The 19,857-nt window shown below is 47.0% G+C and overlaps 1 protein-coding gene across 1 annotated transcript in view; it reads right to left on the reverse strand.

Annotated features, from left to right (window-relative positions):
* Window positions 1-19,857, reverse strand: part of Ccdc57 (coiled-coil domain containing 57) — a 111,599-nt gene that overhangs the window by 64,907 nt on the left and 26,835 nt on the right. The window contains exons 4-10 of the mRNA XM_059272321.1: window positions 17,843-17,944; window positions 17,542-17,699; window positions 17,335-17,409; window positions 15,778-15,978; window positions 12,380-12,538; window positions 10,144-10,306; window positions 9,482-9,616 (exon numbers count right to left, since the gene is read on the reverse strand). Coding sequence (XP_059128304.1) covers window positions 9,482-9,616; window positions 10,144-10,306; window positions 12,380-12,538; window positions 15,778-15,978; window positions 17,335-17,409; window positions 17,542-17,699; window positions 17,843-17,944 — 993 coding nt within the window. The remainder of the gene's footprint in view (window positions 1-9,481; window positions 9,617-10,143; window positions 10,307-12,379; window positions 12,539-15,777; window positions 15,979-17,334; window positions 17,410-17,541; window positions 17,700-17,842; window positions 17,945-19,857) is intronic.

The following is a 19,857-nucleotide window of genomic DNA, read 5'->3' on the forward strand; positions in this document are numbered from 1 at the left end:
CACATCTGAAAGCAGAGAGCAGAGTAGAAACTATGAATGCAACAGAAAGCATCCAAACAGATCAGATAGTAAGGCTTCTGAGGCCTGGAGACAACATGAGGTACAGGCAAACTGACACTCAGAACAAGAAGGGGAAGAAAAAAATTCAATATGGCTAGAGGTATTTCAAAGTTCCCCATCAGTGCAAACCGAGACTCAAGTCTGACCTGTTAGCAGCTTCTCTGGTCATAAGCCAAGCAAGACCCAGCATAGGAGGTCCTAGCTGATCTTGCGAGGAAGAGACATAAATGTACTACATCACATTTTTAAAAATGTATTTATTTTTACGGTATGTTCATGAGTGTTTTGACTGCAAGTATATATATATGCACCACATATATGCACTGCTTCTGTGCCAGAAGAGGGTGTTGAATACCTGGAACTGGAGTTACAGATGGTTGTGAGCTGCCATGTGGAGCTGGGAACCAAACCCAGGTCCTCTGCAAGAGCAGCAAAAAGTGCTCTTAAGTGCTGAGCCATCTCTCCAGCCTCCCTCACCTTACCCAACCACAGCATTTTCATTGTGCTTGTGAAAAATCTATCAACTTGGTAAGAAAATGATTCAGAAAAGGGTAGGTCTCCCATGTATACTAGCCAGCCATTGTATATCAAGTTGCAATAAGACTAGGAGAAGTGGATGTGGGGGTGGGGGAGAGGGGAGGTTGGGGAGGACCTGGGAGGAAAGGAGTGTTGGAGCCCACTAGGTTTCCTAGTGACTGTACCCAGCAGGACTGCATAAGAAGTTGATTGGGCCGGGCGGTGGTGGCGCACGCCTTTAATCCCAGCACTCGGGAGGCAGAGCCAGGTGGATCTCTGTGAGTTCGAGGCCAGACTGGGCTACCAAGTGAGTTCTAGGAGAGGCACAAAGCTACACAGAGAAACCCTGTCTCGAAAAACCAAAAAAAAAAAAAAAAAAAAAAAAAAAAGAAGTTGATTGGACCATGAGCCTGGGTACCAGGTAACTGTAACTAGCAGGGGGAGGTCTTTTGCTCCACCCCTTGGCATTATTATAAATAGACCTTTGGAATAAAGCTCTGGGCCGGTGGATAAGGATCCAGGCCCTCCCGAGTCTATCCTGTGTTTTCTCTCTCTCTGCTTCTTAACGCTCTAAATCTCTTATTCCTCGAGAGTTCCTGGGGTAAATAAGTGTGGGGGCTGGTCCCCCACAGAGGAGGGAGGGAGGGGAAACTAATTGGGCCGGAAAAAAATTAATAATAAAAAAGAAAACCATTCAGTAAATTAAAGCATGTTGTGTGATATATCCATTTAGATTGTTTCTGAGAAATCTCTATGCAGTAGAAATATTTGTGGTATAATTTAAGGAAAAGATGAACTTCCGAGTAAAATGCTCAGCCCTGCCCCCTTCAGTTACAGCCCCACCACATGTTCAGCCCACTCCATTCCACCGTCCATCTGCCTACTCCCTAGGCATGTGCTTTCTGGCAGAAGTACTGTTAGGGAGCGCCAGTGACAAGTGCAGGCTTCCTAAAGCTGAGAGGATCTGAGCTGGGTCTGTTCTAGACCTGCGTGATTTCAAAAACTGCTGCTAACTACAGCCACCACATCTCCCCCATTTAGAAATTACATTCTCTGTGTATGTTTGTGTGTATGCACACATGCCGCAGCCTTCATACGGAAGTCAGAGGAAAACTTGTGGGAGTTGGTCCTCTCCTCCCACAATGGGTCCTGGGGATCAAACTCAGGTCTCCAGGCTTAAGAGCAAGCACCCTTACCCAGTGAACCATCTCACCAGCCCAACTACAGCTTTTTAAGTTGCTGTAAATTGTTGTTTTACTCCTAGAACGGAACTATCATTCTTTTCACCTGAGCCCTGGCTTGTCAATGTTTTTCTTCAGCCAGGATGACTGGATGTGCGGCCTGTGGTGACAGCCTTTCAGCCCACCTCCTCTGACTTCACCCCAGCTGTCACACTGAGCTCAATTTCCCTCAGCAGCCAGCCTCCCCTTATTATGAATGTGGAGATTCCCCTTCTCTGGCAAGGGACAGCATGGCAGTCAGACCAGAAAACCTATGGAGACTCTCAGGGGAGCAGCCTGGTCACCTCTGTGCTGCCTCACATTTGTGACACCAAGCTGGCTAAGAGCCTCTTCTGGCTTCAGGCTGGATGCATCTTCTCCCTTTTGGGGTCCCCAAGGTGACAATTCTGGAGCACAAGGACCACCCTTCTGCTGTAGACTATGAGTAAAGTACTGACATCACAGGTGCCAGACAGGAGCCTGTAAAATGGATGTGTCGCATACAGCTAATCCCACTCAGCTGAGGAAGCCCGTGGCGAGTCTGGTGCCAGCCTCTTGCACATCATGGGTTACTAGCCAATCCAGAGGTAGTCCCTAGGTGCTCCTAGTGGGGTCTACAAGAGGGTCCTACTCCAGAACACTTGGGCAGCATCTCCTATGCTGACAAGTACAGCTCACTAGTTAGGGTAGGCTGGAAAGCCTCATCATTTGATTCAAACTTTTATGTAATGCTGCCAGTCAGGAGTTGGTGAGGGCTTCTTCCTACTGAGTTCTGTTCCATCACTCTACTCCAAAGCTGTACCTAGGTTTGTGTATTCAGACAGATTATGGAAACGGTAGTGGTCACTTTGGTCACTGGGACCTCAGCCAGATACTTTGTCCAAGATCAAGGGTGCACTTAAGGGGTTGGATGGGTGTGGACTGTTCCTGACTACAGAGCACACTTCTAAAGTTCATTGTTTACTTAACAAAGAAACCAGCCAACTGATAGCCCTTGCTGACCTGCTTAGCTGGTACTTGGAGACAAATGTCTGTTTTGATTGCCAGCCTAGGGGAAAAGTACAAGAAAGCTTCCAGTAAGGGACCATTGATGAAGAGAAACACTTCTTTCTTCTGTCATCTGTCTATAGTTTTCCTGTGTTCAGATTGGGGAGCACTTCATAGATGATCTCATGAAAGCCTGTGGGGTAAGAGGTCATGGGTTCCAAAGGATATCCACCCCCTCATTCTCTTCTGCTTCTTGAAATCTCCCTCCTTGTGGTAGGAATGTGACAACTGGTTGGGTGTCCTCAGTGCTCAACCCCTAGGACAGTCTGCCTCATAGGCCCTAGGAAGCTCAGAAGTATCTATTCGGTTGGAACCTCCAGCTTGCCCCTGTATGATCTGGAAAGTCCCATTTCTCTCTCTCTCTCTCTCTCTCTCTCTCTCTCTCTCTCTCTCTCTCTCTCTCTCTCTCTCTCTCTCCCCTCTCTCTCAACCCTGCCCACTCAGAGTCTCCAAACAAACAAACAAACAAACAAACAAACGGCGCTAAAGCCCAGTGCGGCATTCTTGGCGACTATTGCAACCTCCTCCCCTGTTGCCGCCAGCCGCCCAAGTCCCACCTAAGCGGTCAGCTTTGGACCACACTTGGGCACAAAATAGCAAATAGCACCCCTCCGTGGCCTGTGCATCAGCTCCTGCCTCCAGGTCCCTGTCCTGACTTCACTCGGTGATGCACTATGATGTAGAAGTATAAGCCAAATAAGCCCTTTCCTCCTCAACTTGCTTTTGGTCATGGTGTTTCATCACAACAATAGTAACCCTACCTAGGACAGAAATTGGTACCAGGATAGTGGGGTATTGCTGTGACAGACATGACCATGTGTTTTTGGGAGGACTGTGGAGGGACTGTGGAACTTTGGAAAGCCATTGAGTGTTAAGAGCTCAGTGGGCTGCTCTGTAGGAGCTTGGAAGATGAGACTGTTGAGAGCAGGCAATAGCTTATGCAGTTTCAGAGGGAAGTTTAAGGACTCTGTCGGGGCCATTTATTATTTTAAGATGCTGTGTTTCTGGCCAGCTGGGGCTGAAGAATTGGCATCTTTGCTTTACAATTGATGGGACAATTGATGCTGGTCAGCTGGAGCTGAGAAATTAGTTGTGATTAAGAAGAAGAGATCAGCATTAGCCGGGCGGTGGTGGCACACGCCTTTAATCCCAGCACTCGGGAGGCAGAGCCAGGTGGATCTCTGTGAGTTCGAGGCCAGCCTGGACTACCAAGTGAGTTCCAGGAAAGGCGCAAAGCTACACAGAGAAACCCTGTCTTGAAAAACAAAACAAAACAAAACAAAACAAAAAAAATCAGCATTATTGAGGTGAAATCTTCTGGGAAGTGTTTCATGAGGGCACAGAGAAGCTATGTTCCAGAGTCAGCCAAAGTTGTACCTCGTGCTGGCAGCCAGACTTCGTAATGTGTAAGAGTCACCCAGGTGGTACTGGTTTCGAAGGCATGAAAGGGTGATGGACAGCAGCTGAGGCTTCGCACTAGGCAAGGTCAAGTGAAGGTGAAGGTGCGGCCTCAGTAGCAGACAATGGCCCAAGATTAAAGGGGTCATGCAAAGAAACTGGGGCTTGGCACCATGAAGAGAGCCCAGGAGAGGCTATTGGTGAAAGTGCAGCCCAGATGCAGCACAAGGTCCTAGGAGTTTGGAGATGTCAGACCCATGGGTCAACCACAAAGAACAGCAGCAGTAGTGGAGTGGAGCCTGCCCCAGCTTAGAAGACAAGCTGTGTGTGCTGCAGAGGGTGGAGCTGGAGAAGTGACCCAAGCCCGTGGAGGAACAAAGAAGATCACGAGTGAATCCCAGATATTGGACATTGAGTTATTTACACAGTTGGAGTTTGGTTTTGCTTTGATCTGATTGTGACTGTGCCCTGGCTCTTCCTCTTGAAATAATAAAGTATTTAACTTAGTCTTGATTTTATAGGAACCCATAGTTGTGAGACTTTGGATTTTAAAAGATGCTTTGGATTTTTAAACAGGCTGAACTCTTTTTTTTTAAAGATTCATTTTAATTATGTATATATATGTGTGCATCTTTGAATACATCTGTACATGTATGTCAGTGCTGGTGCCCTGTGAGGCCAGAGGTATCAGATCCCCTGAAGCTGGAGTTACAGGCTGTTGCAAGCTGTGGGTGCTGGGAATCGAACTTGGGTCCTCCGTAAGAGCAGTATGTGTTCTTAACCACTTAACTATCTCTCCAGCTCCAGGCTGAACTTTTAAAGTGTTTGAATTTGTAAGACTGGGGAATTTTTTAAGTTTGTAAAATTTTTTTGTTTGTTTGTTTTTGAGACAGGGTTTCTCTGTGTAGCTTTGCACCGTTCCTGGATCTCGCTCTGTAGACCAGGCTGGCCTCGAACTCACAGAGATCCACCTGCCTCTGCCTCCTAAGTGCTGGGATTAAAGGCGTGAACCACCACCGCCCAGCTAAAGTTTGTAAAATGTTTGATATTGTGATGTTTATATTAATGTTTGATCTTGGGGATGAACAAGGAAAGGTTAGGCTTGTGGCTTAACAGTGATGTGCTGTGTGAAGCTGACAAAGGTTAGTTGTGCTGGCTAGTTTTATATCAACTTGACACAAACTAGAGTCAGGGAGGAGAGACTGCAGTTGAGAAAATGCGTTCATAAGATCAGGCTGTAGACAAGCCTGTAGGGCATTCTCTTAATTAGTGACTGATGGGGGAGGGGAGGGCCCAGCCCATTGTGGGTGCTGCCACCCCCGGGCTGGTGGTCCTGGGTTCTATGAGAAAGAAGGCTGAGCAAACCATGAGAAGCCAGTAAACAGCACCCCTCTATGGCCTGTGCATCAGCTCCTGCCTCCAGGTTCCTGGCCTGTTTGAGTTCCTGTCCTGACCTCTTTCAGTGATGAACAGTGATTCGGAAGTACAAACCAAATAAACCCTTTCCTCCCCAATCTGGTTTTGGTCATGGTGTTTCATCGCAGCAATAGATACCCTGACTAGGACAGTCCATTAAAGAAGGCCGTGGAAGTCAGGCTGTGTTGGCACACACCTTTAATCCCAGCACTCGGGAGACAGACGGCTCTCCGTTCAAGGCTAGCCTGGTCTACAAAGTGAGTTCCAGGACAGCCAGGGCTACACGGAGAAACCTGGTCTCAAAAAACACAAACAAAGTCCTGGAAAAGGGTCACTCTAAGAGAAACCGTATCTTCAAATGGACATGATTCGGAGAGCCAAAGGAGACCCTTCAGAGAACTAGCCCAGGCTGAGCTTATAGAGTCTGGAGTTTCTTGCAGCTTCAGGAACAATATGTCCACAAACTCTCCTGTTATGCAGGCCCAAAGCCTGACTGTGCTGTCAGGAAAGATGTGCTTCATCTAAACACTTGCACAGGACCTGTTCCAGGCCTTGTCAGCCTCTGGTGTTTTTTAGTAATCCTTGGTGTTCCTGGGCTTGTAAATTTGTCACTCCAATCTTTGCCTCTGCCATCACAGGGCCATCCTGTGCATCTGTGTGTCCTCTCCTCTAAGGACAGCAGGAGCTGGGACAGGGGTCAGGACCACCCTCGCCAGCATGGCCTTATCTTAGTTCACTACACCCTCAGCAGTATAATCTCCAGTAACTCATATTCTGAAGTTTTGGGGTTAGGACTTGAACCTGAGTCCTGTGGGGAATACAACTCAGCCCACAGGCATCCCATAATCAGTGTCTGGCTGTAGTCACCACTGAGTTGCTAGGTTAAGACTTTGTGGAGAGAAAACCATCTTCTGCAACTTAAGTTACTCAAACACCATGCATGAAGGCATGAATTCTAACATCTTACTCAGGATTTGGTGATAAAAAAGGCTTTTAGGCCAGTGAGATGGGTCAGTAGGTAAGACCACTTGACTTGAAAGCCTGGAATATGCAGGATAGAAGGAGAGAACCAACTCCTGCAAGTTGTCCTCTGACTCTACCCATGTGGCATGTACACACACACACACACACACACACACACACACACACACTAAATATAATAAAAGTTGAAAAAAAAACGGCCAGGTGGTGGCGGCACACACCTTTAATCCCAGCACTTGGGAGGCAGAGCCAGACAGATCTCTGTGAATTCAAGGCCAGACTGGTCTACAGAGCGAGATCCAGGACAGGCACAAAAACTACACAGAGAAACCCTGTCTCGAAGAAAAAAAAAAAAAAAAAAAAAAAAACGAAAAAAGAAAAAAAAAAGTTGAAAAACAAAAAAATAAAAAGGCCCCTTGACTACACCCTGAAATGTTACTCTGGACATTTGACAGCACATTCAATTATTCAAAATTAGCACCATAAAATGATAAGGTCAATAAAATAGGAAACACTATTTTGTATTTTAAAAATGAAGGCAAGGCAGGTGTGGTGGCACATGATGTGAATCCCAGCACTGCGGAGGCAGAGGCCAGTGGATCTTTGTGAGTTCAAGGCCTCAAGAGTTCAACGCTCTATATAGTGAGTTGTAGGACAGTCAAAACTACATAGTGAGTCCCTGTGTCAAAAAACCTAAAAATAACCAAAAAGGAAAAAAAGGCATTTGAGTTCCTTGCTAGCGATGATGTGGTGGTAGGGTGCTGGTGTTTTGGCTTCACCCCAGAACCTTGTGTTAACTCTCTCCTCTCAAGCCTTCCTGCTCCTTTGTGCTCCAGTGGCCTAAGGAGCTGCCATTGCTCAGGTACCTTTCCCTCATGAGGCTGTGGCTCACAGCCAAGAGTGTCCTGTGGCTGGACAATTCCCAAGGAGCAGAGGTGGGATCCTCACAGACGCACTCTGACTTAATGTGCTCAGAGTCAACACAGGGAAGAAATTGTTCCTGGGCTCTGTGTTCTCCACAGGACAGTGAGGGTGTGTGTGTGTGCAGTGATGGTTTACATTTGTTTGTGGTGTTGGGGATCAAATCTAAGGCCCTGGTCATGCAAGGCAGGTGCTGTCTCTATATCCTTGCCTATTTAAAATTTTCAATTTGCGGGGGCTGGAGAGATGGCTCAGCGGTTAAGAGCACTGGCTGTTCTTCCAGAGGTTCTGAGTTCAATTCCCAGCAACCACATGGTGGCTCACAACCATCTGTAATGAGATCTGGTGCCCTCTTCTGGCCTGAAGGGACACATGCAGGCAAAACACTGTATATGTAATAAATAAATAAATCTTTAAAAAAAAAAAAAAAAAAAATTTTCAATTTGCTTTTGATAGAGAGCCTTATGTAGTCCATGCTGGCCTTGAACTCACAATTTTCTTCCCTCAGCTGCCTGAGTGCTAAAATTACAGGCATTTGCCACCACATCTGCCTAAGTCTTAAACACTGTGTGTGCATGTATGTGTGTATTACATGCCAGTGTGTGCCCATGTGTGTACAGATGTGTCCACGTATCATCGTATGGCGTCAAGGAGCAACACCGGTGGCTGTAACTCGGGTCCTTCTGCCTGTACAGCAAACGTTTCACTCACTGAGCCTCGTCTCCACCCTTCAAATAGTCTTGTTTTGGGGGTAGGTGGGTTTGAGACAGGGTCTCTTTATGTAACTCTGGTTGGCCCCAGGCTGGTCCCAACCTCACAGAGTTCTTCTGGGATTAAAGGGAGACACCACCATGCCTGGCCCTTGATTATTCATAACCATGGCCAAGATCCATAGCATGCAATAGAGGGAATCCTGCCCACCTGGTCCTCCATGGCAAGGTAACAGGAGCCATAGGCAGAGAAATTAATCAATGAGAAGAGAAATCAGACTATAGCTGTCTTGGGTATGGAGGTAGGACCAAGGGAAGGGTGTAGAGGTCTTTATAGGGTGAAGAAATGCTTGCTAGAAGTGTACTTAGTACATTGACTCATCAGAATAGCTTCTCAGGATGCTAGGACCTTCATTTCACCACACTGAGGAGTGAGTACACCTCATTAAAACAAAACAAAACAAACAAAAAACAGCAAGGGAAACAAAACAATTTGCAGGTCCGGGATAATGCTACTTCCTGCCTCTCTCAGGCTAAGGCCTTCTAGGCCCTCTGGCCCCCTCCCTGAGCCAGACCTCTGCCTAGGAATTTAGTTCTGCTAACAACAGCAACAGCTTAGGCAGGTTGGTCTCCATGCGGCAGAACCCACCTCTAAGAGGAAGTGAGTTGGCAGGAGTGCAGTGGCTCAGTGTGTGAAGAGGCTTGCCCAGCAAGCCTGGCAGTCTGAGTTAGTTCCCTGAAATCCACATAAAGGTGGAAGGGGGGAACCAACTCCACAAAGTTGTCCTCTGACCTTCAGATGTTTGCTGTGGCATACATGGGCTCCCCCCAACAATAATAATAAATTAAATTAAGAGATCAAGTTGGCAAATGTCATGGTCTTGGGAGGTGGCAACACAGCCTGAGCAATGAACGGGCTTCTTGAAAGACTCAACAGTGATTTGATACTGCCACCTAGTGTCGAGCCGTGCCTGCCTGAGGTTTTCTTCGTGCCCTTTGGATGTAGGGTTTTAGAGCCTCGAATGCTAAAGAGCAGAGAAAACTACACACTAGCACACCACTTTAACACTGCAAAATTTGGGACTTGCCCTCCTTGGAGCAACTGCCATTGAGAGGGGCTGGACTGAGAAAGCCCAAGCCGACCTAGTGGACACTGAAGTATCCCTCCAGCAACTGTGGAGGGAAGGCTCTTCAAGCCAGCAGGGGGCTCACCTGTGCCTCCTGTCCAGGGAGGAGCCCGTGTGTCCGCAGAGTTTCCATAGCCTGGTCTCGCTCCAGCGACGCAGCCTTCAGCAACGTCTCCTGCTTATGCAGTGCCTTCTCAGTCTCCTGGAGCTTAGCAGCAACCTGGGAAAATGTCCATCTGTGGGCAGTGCTGGTCTTCAGGGCACAGAGACCAGGCACCCTCCTGCTTAAAAAGTGGACAGCAGGAGCAAGTGAACAGCCACAAGATCCAATATACAGGAAGCATTCAGATGCTGGGCACCTCCAATGGGGGGGGAGGAAGGGGGACGGGACGGGACTTCCCTGGCCAGCTATGGTGTAGTTTGCCCTGGCTGGGGAGGGACCATCTCAGCACTCCAAAACCATGTCACTGTTAAGAGAAACAGCCCATACAATAAATACATTTGGGCATAGGGCAGAGACTTATTTGTATTCAGACTGGCCTTGAACTTGGGATTCTCCTGCCTCCTTTTCCTGAGCAGCTGGGATTATGGGGCCTCATCACTACACCATCATGACTGTGATTCACTGCTATAAATTAACTGGTATTTGAGGTTTAGTGTTTTCTGAGTTAAAAAATAATATGGCAAGGGCCAAACCCATCTTGTACAGTACCACATATACTCCACACCCAGAACTGCCCAACATACCTGATCTCTGGCCTTGGTCAGCCCTTGGATCAAAGTCTCTGATCTCTGGATCTGGTCTCGTTCAACATCATCACAGCGGCGCTGCCAGTCTAGGCCTAGCTGCACCTGGTCACGCTCCAGGCTCTGTTCTCTTTCCACTGCTAGGGACAGTTGCTGTTTGTACCTGTAGACACAGTCCAATGACCCATGCTGTTGTAAAATATTTTAAGATGTGTTACATTGTTTATGCAGTGGAACATTTGTTTTAATGATGCAAAGATGTGTTGCATTCTTTTATGTTGCATTTCTTTAACTCTGTGAAGCTGTGTTACTGTGCCTATCTAAAAGACCTGATGGTCAGTAGCCAGGAAGGAGAAAGGACAGGTGGGACTGGCAGGCAGAGAGAATAAAGAGGATGAAAATCTGGGAAGAGGAGATTAAGAGTGAGAGAAAGAGGACTCTGGGGGCCAGCCACCCAGATACACAGCCAGCCATGGAGTAAGAAGGAAAGAAAGACATGTCAGATAAAGTCAGGGAGAAGCCAGGACAACCCTAAGTGCAGCCGCACTTGATGAATAACTTCACATCATAGCTAAAGACAGAGCTGAGAGGGAGCCATGCCTAAGCACAGCTGGAAGTCTTAACACTTTTCTGTAACTGACAGGATCAGTAGGCAGATCACAAGGACATGAGGGACAAGGATACGGTTACCCATCAGTGAGGTATAGGTGACATTTTCAGAGCTCAGACTGCAACAAGGGCATGTTTTATCTTTTTTGTTTGTTTGTTTGTTTTCCCCAGACAGGGTTTCTCAGTGTAGTTTTGGTGTCTGTCCTGGATCTCTCTCTGTAGACCAGGCTGGCCTCGAACTCACAGAGATCCACCTGGCTCTGCCTACTGAGTGCTGGGATTAAAGGCCACCATCGCTCAGCATGTTTTATCTTTTAGGTCTACTTAGCCAGCCATCAGGGCAAAGCATATTCCAAAGCAAACTGCAGAGGAAATCAATTGTACAAGGTGCATTCTGCATGCACGGCAGGGCTAGGTCAGAATCACTGTCCAATGGTGGCTGGGACTGAAATCTCCAGATAGGCAATGCGGTTCTAAACCATCTCCTGACTAGAGAAGAACATACAGGAGACTTAGGATTTTAGCTGAATAGCACCAGAATTTGTTGGGTGTAGCTAATCTGTGTTCAAAGGACACTTTTAACACGAAGTTACATCTGATGGAAGGAAGGGTGTCTCAGAGTTAATCAACTTGGTTCCACTCTCAGGATCAATCAAAACAATAAACCAAACCCAAAGGAAATAGAAGAAAATAGATAGCAGTAAAACAACTGAGAACAGAAAAAAAAAATTGAAAAAAATCAAATTGAAAAGCTGGTTCTTCACAAAGATCAGCAAAATCAATAAAACTGATAAGCCTCTAGTAAGGCTGGTCTGGGGTAAAGGAGAGACCAACAAATGACCACTGTCATGAACAAGAAGGGCACATGCAGTAAGGTACCAGGAACAGGGCCAACAACTAGATGAAGTGGACAGATGGACACAAAGTACCAAAATGGACAGAAAAAATATCAGAGAGGAAAATCTTAAAAAAAAAAAAAAAAAAAAAAAAAAAAAAAAAGCAGCTAGCTGGCAGTGGTGGTGGCGCACACCTTTAATCCCAGCACTTGGGAGGCAGAGGCAGGAGGATCTCTGTGAGTTCGAGGCCAGTGATGAGATTAAAGGTGTGTGCCACCACTGCCAGGCTCAAGCACATGCTCTTACAATGAACAGGGAACATATTTTTAAGGTTTTTTGTTTGTTTGTTTGTTTGCTTGTTTGTTTGTTTGTTTTGTTTTGTTTTGTGACAGGGTTCCTCTATGTAGCCTTGGCTGTTCTGGAATGCTATGTGAATCAAGTTGGCCTTGAACTCATGGCACTCTGCCTGCCTCTGCCTCTGCTTCCAGAATGCTGGGATTAAAGCTAAAAAGCATGTTGAAGGCAGAGGAAGGTGGCCACTGCTTAGCACCACACCAGCCCTTTAGCTGCTTTCCTTCAAGACTGAGATTCTTCATCTCAAAGGTGTTTGGGCACGCCCTCTTGGCTTGGATGTTTGCTCTCTTTACCACCATGATCTAATTGTACCTCTTACCATTCCTCCCCCAGAGAATGCAGGGCCACAGTTGTTTTCTGCTATTCCGGTCCTGAGGACCTGTAATGGTTCTTGTCTGCAGGAGGCATTCAGCACGGTGCTGCCTTGGGGACAGTACCTGTCTATGTCCTTCTGGAACTTGGCCACCTGTGCCTTGAGCTTCATCTCTTCTTCCTGTAGCATCTGAACCTGAAGGTCTTTGGAGACAGCCTCCTTGGACATCTGAGTGATCTGGGCATCCCATGCAGCTTTCAAAGCTGCCGCGTCTTCTTGAAGTCTGCACAGGAAGAAGTGTGTGAATGCAGCTGGGTTCCCTTATACAGACTCAGAAGAATGCACACATAGCTGCCCAGCCCTCATAGAAAAGCCACATTAGAAGCCAAACCACAATCTACATTAAGACCATGGTTCTACTCAGTAAGAAATGTCGAGCTGGAAATAGTGGCACATGCCTTTAACCCCAGCACTCAGGAGACAGAGGCAGGAGGATCCCTATGAGTTTGAGGCCAGCCTGGTCTACAAAGCAAGTTCCAGGACAGCCAGGACTCTGTTACACAGAGAAACCCTGTCTTGAAAAACAAAAACAAGAAAAGGAAATGTCTAGCAGCCAGCCATGCAAATGTTAACTAATTGACTATAAAGGGCCAATTATGCAGGGTGGGAAGGTGATCTGTACCCACAGCCTATGGGATTGAAGATCGCGGAAGTGCACCTTTCACTGGGCCCATCACAGCACCTGACACATTTCAATGACAGGTAAAAGGAGAGTCTAGAGTCCACTCACCAGCTTGGCGGTAAAGCGCTGCTAGAAGAGCCACCCAAATGGACAGGGTCTCTCTGTGTAGCCCTAGCTATCCTGGAACCAGCTCTGTAAACAAGGCTGGCCTCGAACCCACAGAGATCCTCCTGTCCCTGCCTCCCCCGTGCTGGGATCAAAGGTGAGTGCCATGATCAACTGGCCAATTTAAATTTTTTTCTTCTTTTTCTTTATGCATATGGGTATTTTGTCTGCATGTGGGTGCTGAGGCTTGAACTCAGATACCCTGAAGGAGCAGTCAGCACTCTTAACCACTGAGCCATCTCTCTAGCCCATGTGGAATAAGCTTTAATTTCCTGATAATTCATAGCTCTAAGAACTACTTCTTCCCCTTGGTAGAAATGTAATTTGGCAGTGATTTCTCTTGTTAAGAAAAAAAAAAAAAAATAGAAATACCCCCATCCCAAAGAAATATGCAGTTGCTAAGTCTGGGAACATTTGCAAATGGCATGACTTCAGTGTTTCTACTGAACATAGTGTCTCCATGGCCATTTCCTCACCACTCAGGATGGGGGCTCTGCACTGCACACCCAGAGCTGTTACAACAGTTCCTTCAGCACTCACAGTTTCCTGACACAAGTGGAGCAGGTTGCCCAAACACTTTGGCCTGGATGAAATACTCAAAGCGTACTGGAGCACACCTGTAATCCAAGCACTGGGTAGGCTAAGGCAAAATAGAGGCTTCCAGACCAGCCAAGGCCACATAGGGAGACCTCATCTTTAAACAACAACAACAAAATGTTAAGTCCAGAGCTGTACGGTCCTGAAATTCCAATTCTGTTCATACCTACAAAAGAATTGGAAGCAAAGTCTATAAAGGAGATCTGCACAGCTGTGCTTCCAGCAGCATTATTCATAAGAGTCAAAGTGGAAACAACCCATACATGCAGAGAGGGTGAATAGACTGTCACCTGTCCATACTGGGATATCCTTCAGCCTTAAGAGGAAGAAACTCTGACTTAATAACCACTGCACTCCATAGCTCAAATAATTAAAATAGTTAACTTGTGCTATGTACGGTATTTTCGTGTGTATGTGCAGGAGTATGAATGAGGAATTTTTGTGTGTGGGTGCATGTGCATAGTAGGTCAGATGTCAACCCTGGGTGATGCTCTTCAGGAGCATCTGCCTTGGTTTTGGGGATAAAGTCTTTCAATGGGACCTGCAGCTCAATAATTATGTTAGGCTAGCTAGCCAATGAGTTCCCCATGGCTTCTGAAGATGTATATTTTAATACAATCACAATGATTTAAAAGAGAATGGCATTCTATAAATGTGGGTGAACCTTGAGGACTTGAATCTCTGTGACAGGCCAGTCATATAAGGGCAAGTGCCCTAAGATTATAATATGTGCTGTTCCTAGAGTTAGAAAATGCACAGAGAAAGCAGATGGGAGGCTGCTGGGAGACTTGGGGAAGGGGGAAGCTATGCGGAACGGGAACAGCCCTGCTAGTTATGGAATGGGAACAGCCCGGCAAATGGATGGCATCCATCATATATTGATGCCACTGAACTTTACACTAAAATCAATTAAGTGGTGAGCTTTGCCAGACATGGTGGTACACATCTATAACCCAAACACTTGGGAAGTTGAGGCAGGAAGATAAATTAGAGGGCAGCCTGGGCTATACATCAAAACCCTGTCTAAGAAGAGTGGGAGGATGGGCCAGGTATAGTGGCATATGCTTGCAGTCCTGGCACTTGGGAGGTGAAGGCACAAGGATTATAATTTTTTTATTTTTATTTATTTATTTAATGCCAAAAGCTGTTTATTGAAGGAGGGAAGAGGTCTTAAATATAGGTTTAGAGCACAATGGGACAACCCCAGAGGGCAGAAGTTCGCTACCAATGTTTTACAATCTTGCATCTAAGCTGCTAACATCCATTATGCAGGATACATAGACAAGGAACTTCCCTTAAGCATTTAGGAGGGTGGAACCCGGCAGGGAATTAGCATAGGGAGGATATCAAGGTCAAGGTTAGCAAGCAAGGCAACAGTTACCCAAAATGGGAGCCAGGGCCCTACAGGTCCCCCTTTTACTAAAAAAATGAGCTTCTGACTTAGGTTGTGTTGGACGTCAGCAGGTCACCTTACCTGTCATGGAGACGCCTGCCCAGGCCACACAGGCGCTCTGTCTTAGGTTGGTGAGCGCCTCCCAGGCATTATCCGTAAAGATTTTTTTTTTTTTTCCGAGACAAGGTTTCTCTGTGTTGCTTTGTGCCTTTCCTGGAACTCGCTTTGGAGACCAGTCTGGCCTTGAACTCACAGAGATCCGCCTGCCTCTGCCTCCCGAGTGCTGGGAGGATTATAAATTTAAGGGCAACTAAGAAAACATTTAAGAGAAATGGCTAGGCCAGGTGGTGGTGGCGGCGGCGCACGCCTCTAATCCCAGCACTCCTGAGGCAGAGGCAGGTGGATCTCTGTGAGTTCTAGGTCAGTCTGGTCTACAGAGTGAGTTCCAGGACAGACAGGACTACACAGAGAAACCCTGTCTTAAAACAAACAAACAAACAAACAAACAAACAAACAAACAAGAGAGAGAGAGAAAGAGAGAGAGAGAGAGAGAGATGTCCAGAAAGTCCCTAAAGTCCCTCCCACCTGCTGCAGGCAATTCCCCTTGGTCTAAAACGGCCCCTGCCTGCCCATGGCACAGGTACACAGGGCTGTTGGGCAAGGCAGGCCAGAGGCCGCGGCTCACTTGTCAATCAGAGCATTCTTCTCCTTGACATCGTCAGCTCGCGTCCGCTCGGCTCTGCGCAGTTGTCCCTCGAGGGTTTCACAGTGGGCTTGGAGCTCCAGCACCCTGGCCTCCAGGGCTTGCAGCTGCTCTGCATGGGCGCCCTGCACTGCTGCCAGCACCATGTCTTTCTCCCTGGCCTGACGGTCAAGCTCTTCATATCTGAAACACATAGAAGGGTCCCACCGTGGCTCACTCAGTGCCCTGGAACCTTCCAAAGTGTTTGTCATTCTTTCTTACACGACAGTGGTTTCTGAGAAGAGGCTGACTCTGCAGGCAGCATCTGCCTGCTCTTAGCTTTGCAGGAGTAACTTGTGGGGTGAGCTTGCTTTTCCTATGTAAGCAGCTATTCTTAGATGACAGGCTCTTGGACACCCCCCAAAGCTCACAAGACAGACACCAAAACAGGCTCACAGAGCACTTTTAGCACACCACCAAGCTTTGTGACCAGCCCATGGGGAACACAGAACATGCTCCCTGACTCCCAGATGGGTAGATTCCTGAAAGCTCTCTTAGTTTATCAGTTTGTCTGAACTGCACAAATCATGGCTTGAGAAAACACAAGAGAATCTGTCCCCTCCTCATCCTCCCTCCACAGCACAGTATCTTCCCAAGCACCTACGTGTGCGCAGCTAGTTACTGTGTTTCCTCTGGAAGAGAAAGTAAATGATCTTGCCCTGGGGGATGAAACCCTAGGGCTGAGCTTCTTCTAGCTGGGATCATTCATGGGCCTCTCACCTCATCCCTAACCCCACTTCATGAAGCTACCTTGCTGACTGTGCTGTTCCAGCATCTCCTGAACCCCACTATAGCCTGGGGGAGGGGCAATGCTTCAATTGCCCTGTTGAAGTCTCCACCTTGAGACAACACACCATCTACTTCCTGGGTGTCCCAGTCACCTGGCAACGTGAAGCACCTGCTGCTGTTGGCTGGGTCCCAACTTACACTGGTCACAGCAGAAAAAAGAGAGCTCAGAGAATCTACATCCATGACAGTAAGAGGTTACTGTCAACACGGCAAACTTTGGGGTTACAATCTAAAATTTATAGTTAATAAAACATCCAAGTTTTAAATGTTAACTTTTAATTTTTTAAAATATTTATTTATTTAGTGGTGGGCATGTGTGTGTGGAGTCAGTTTTCTTCTTTAACCCTGTGGGTTCTAGGGAGGAAATTGAGGTCACCCACTGTAGTGGCAAGTGGCTATGCACAGAGCAATCTCACTTGCCCATAAAAGTTAACTTTTAACTAAGGTTATACTTTTTAAAAGCCTGTTTTGGCATTGGAGATTGAATCCAGACTTTCAGGCATGCTAGGCTTGTGTTTTACCAATGACCTGGAGTCCTGGCCCTTAAAATGTTTTTGAGTTTTGAGATACTGAAAGTCTAACCCTCTCTGAGGAAGTAAAGCATGGAGCCAAAGCGGCACATGAGCACAGGCTACCCGTCACAGGGCCCTGGTCTCCAGTGACTAGGACCCAGACTCTTCCAGAGGCACCCACCCAGGCACAAATACTCACTTCCTCCTGAAGGTCTCCTCGGCTCTCTTCCGGACCAGCTGTAGGGAGTGAAGCTTCTCCTCCAAGTCCTTTATCCTAAACAAAAACTGCATCAGTGAAGAACACTTACACAAGAGACCCAAGAACAGAGGGGGGATAAGCCAGGAAGGCAGAGCCACCAGGATCTGGTCCCGATGGCCACAGTGCCTTGGGAGGAGACCCACGCACCGAGCATCCTTCATGGCCTCCAGACCCTGGAGCTCCAGGGCATGGTCCTGCAGCTTCCTCTCCAACTCCATGTGCTCTGCTTCTGCCTTCTGCAGACTCTCTGCTGCCTGTGCTCCAGCTTCTCTCAGAGCCTGCAGCTCTTTGTTTAGTAGTTTTACCTGAGAAAGATTGAAAAGTTCCAGGGGAGTAGCTTGGTAGGAGGAATAGTGTGGTGCTCTGCAGCACAGGGTGATTACAGCTGCCAACAGTGAACTGGAGAGCTGGAAAGCCTGCAAAAGCCCTGGCAGGGACAGTTAGTTACCTTGAGCTCATGGGTCAAGACTACATTGCTCATGTCATCGGCCCTCAGCTGGAACTCACGCTCCCTTCCCTGCATTTCAGATTCAAACTCCAGCAGCAGCTCCTGGAACAAAAGAATCAGGAGTGAAGGAGAACAGCTACCTCAAACACCTCAGCTCAGGCTTGAGACCACCGTCTGTGGTGATATTCTATTTGTGCTGAAATGTGATATTTTATTTGTATGTTAATAAATAAAGTTTGCCTGGAGATCAGAGGTCATAGCGAGCCATAAACAGAAGTCACACCCTTAATCCGATCACGTGGCAGGCAGAGTCTCTGTGTGGTCAAGGACACAGCCAAGCTGGTGACACACACCTTTAATCCCAGTGCCAACCATAGAGACCTGGAGGTCTGTATAGACAGGCAGTGACAAGGAAATGATGTGGCTGGGCTTAAAGCCAATGAGAGGGCAGAACAGGAAGGCAATAAAAGCACAGGTTAGACAGGAAGAAGCCGGCTGGGGTGTGGTGGTAAGCTAAGGCTAGTCGTGGCTCTTCGCTATTTCTCTGATCTCTTCGGCTATTACACCTGTATTTGGCTCTGTGTTTCTTTTTAATAAGACTTTAGAAATTCGTCTACAACTGTTCATCATGAACTGCAATGTTTTACAGTACATACAGAAGTGTTCTGCTCCACACACATAATAGTTACTATGAAAAACAAAGACTCAATGTTCTCTACTACCATTCTTCAACATGTATCTTTACAGATCTTTGGTTTTTATTATGTTAAAAACCAAAGAGTGTTTAATTTTAAAAATTTCTGTCTGATGCCAGGTGGTGGTGGTGTACGCCTTTAGTCCCAGCACTCGGAGGCTGAGGCAGGTGGATCTCTAAGTTCTTCGAGACCAGCCTGATCTACAGAAAGAGTTCTAGGACAGCTAAGGCTATACAGAAAAACCCTGCTTCAAAAAACAAAACAAAACAACTGCTGTCTGATGGATCATTTATGTTTCATTAAAAAACAAACAAACAAACTGTTAGGTTGGTGAGATGACTCTGGAGGTAAAGGCACCCACCCTCGATCTGAACCTGTGAGTGAGATCCTTGGAACCCGAATGAGAGAATCCTACAAGTCCATCCTCTAACCTCTATGTACTTGGCCCCACACACTCCAAATAAAATTAAAAGGGACGAAGAAGGATGGCTCCGGATGCTGAGAGGCAGTGGCCCACGCCTTTAATCCCAGCAACTCAGGAGGCAGAGACAGGCAGATCTCTGTGAGTTCGAGGCCAGCCTGGTCTACAGAGCAAGATCCAGGATAGGCACCAAAACTACGCAGAGAAACCCTGTCTCAAAACAACAACAACAACAACAACAAAAAAAGTGAAGTGAAGAGTGCTTGTCTTTGCAGAGGATCCAGGTTCAGTTCTCAGCACCACCACTGACCACCACTGGTAGCTTACAAGCCTGTATGTCCTGGAACTCGCTCTATAGACCAGGCTGTCCTTGAACTCACAGAGATCCGCCTGCCTCTGCCTCCCGAGTGCTGGGATTAAAGGCGTGCACCCCCCCCCCCAGCTCTCTCTCTCTTACACACACATACATAAACAAAAGAAGTAAAAAATTAAATGAATTTTGGTTTGTGATTAAGACAAAAATTAAAAAATAACTTCACACTTATTTATTTATATATATATATATGTGTGTGTGTGTGTGTGTGTGTGTGTGTGTGTGTGTGTGTATTTTGCTTGCATGTATGTCTGTGCACCACACGTGTGCCTGGTGCCCTTAGAGGCCAGAAGAAGGCATCAGATTCCCTGGAACTGGAGTTACAACTAGTTATGAGCTTGTGGTGGTATTGTGTTCCCCAAAATATTGTGCACCCTAATAAACTTATCTGGGGTCAAAGAACAGAACAGCCACTATATACAGAGGCTAGAAAATGGTGGCACTCACGCCTTTAATCCTAGAATTTCAGAGGCAGAACTCCCTCTGGATCTCTGTGAGTTCAAGGCCAATTTGGAAACAGCCAGGC

This window comes from Peromyscus eremicus, chromosome 8a (assembly GCF_949786415.1).
Source record: "Peromyscus eremicus chromosome 8a, PerEre_H2_v1, whole genome shotgun sequence".
Lineage (NCBI taxonomy): Eukaryota > Metazoa > Chordata > Mammalia > Rodentia > Cricetidae > Peromyscus > Peromyscus eremicus.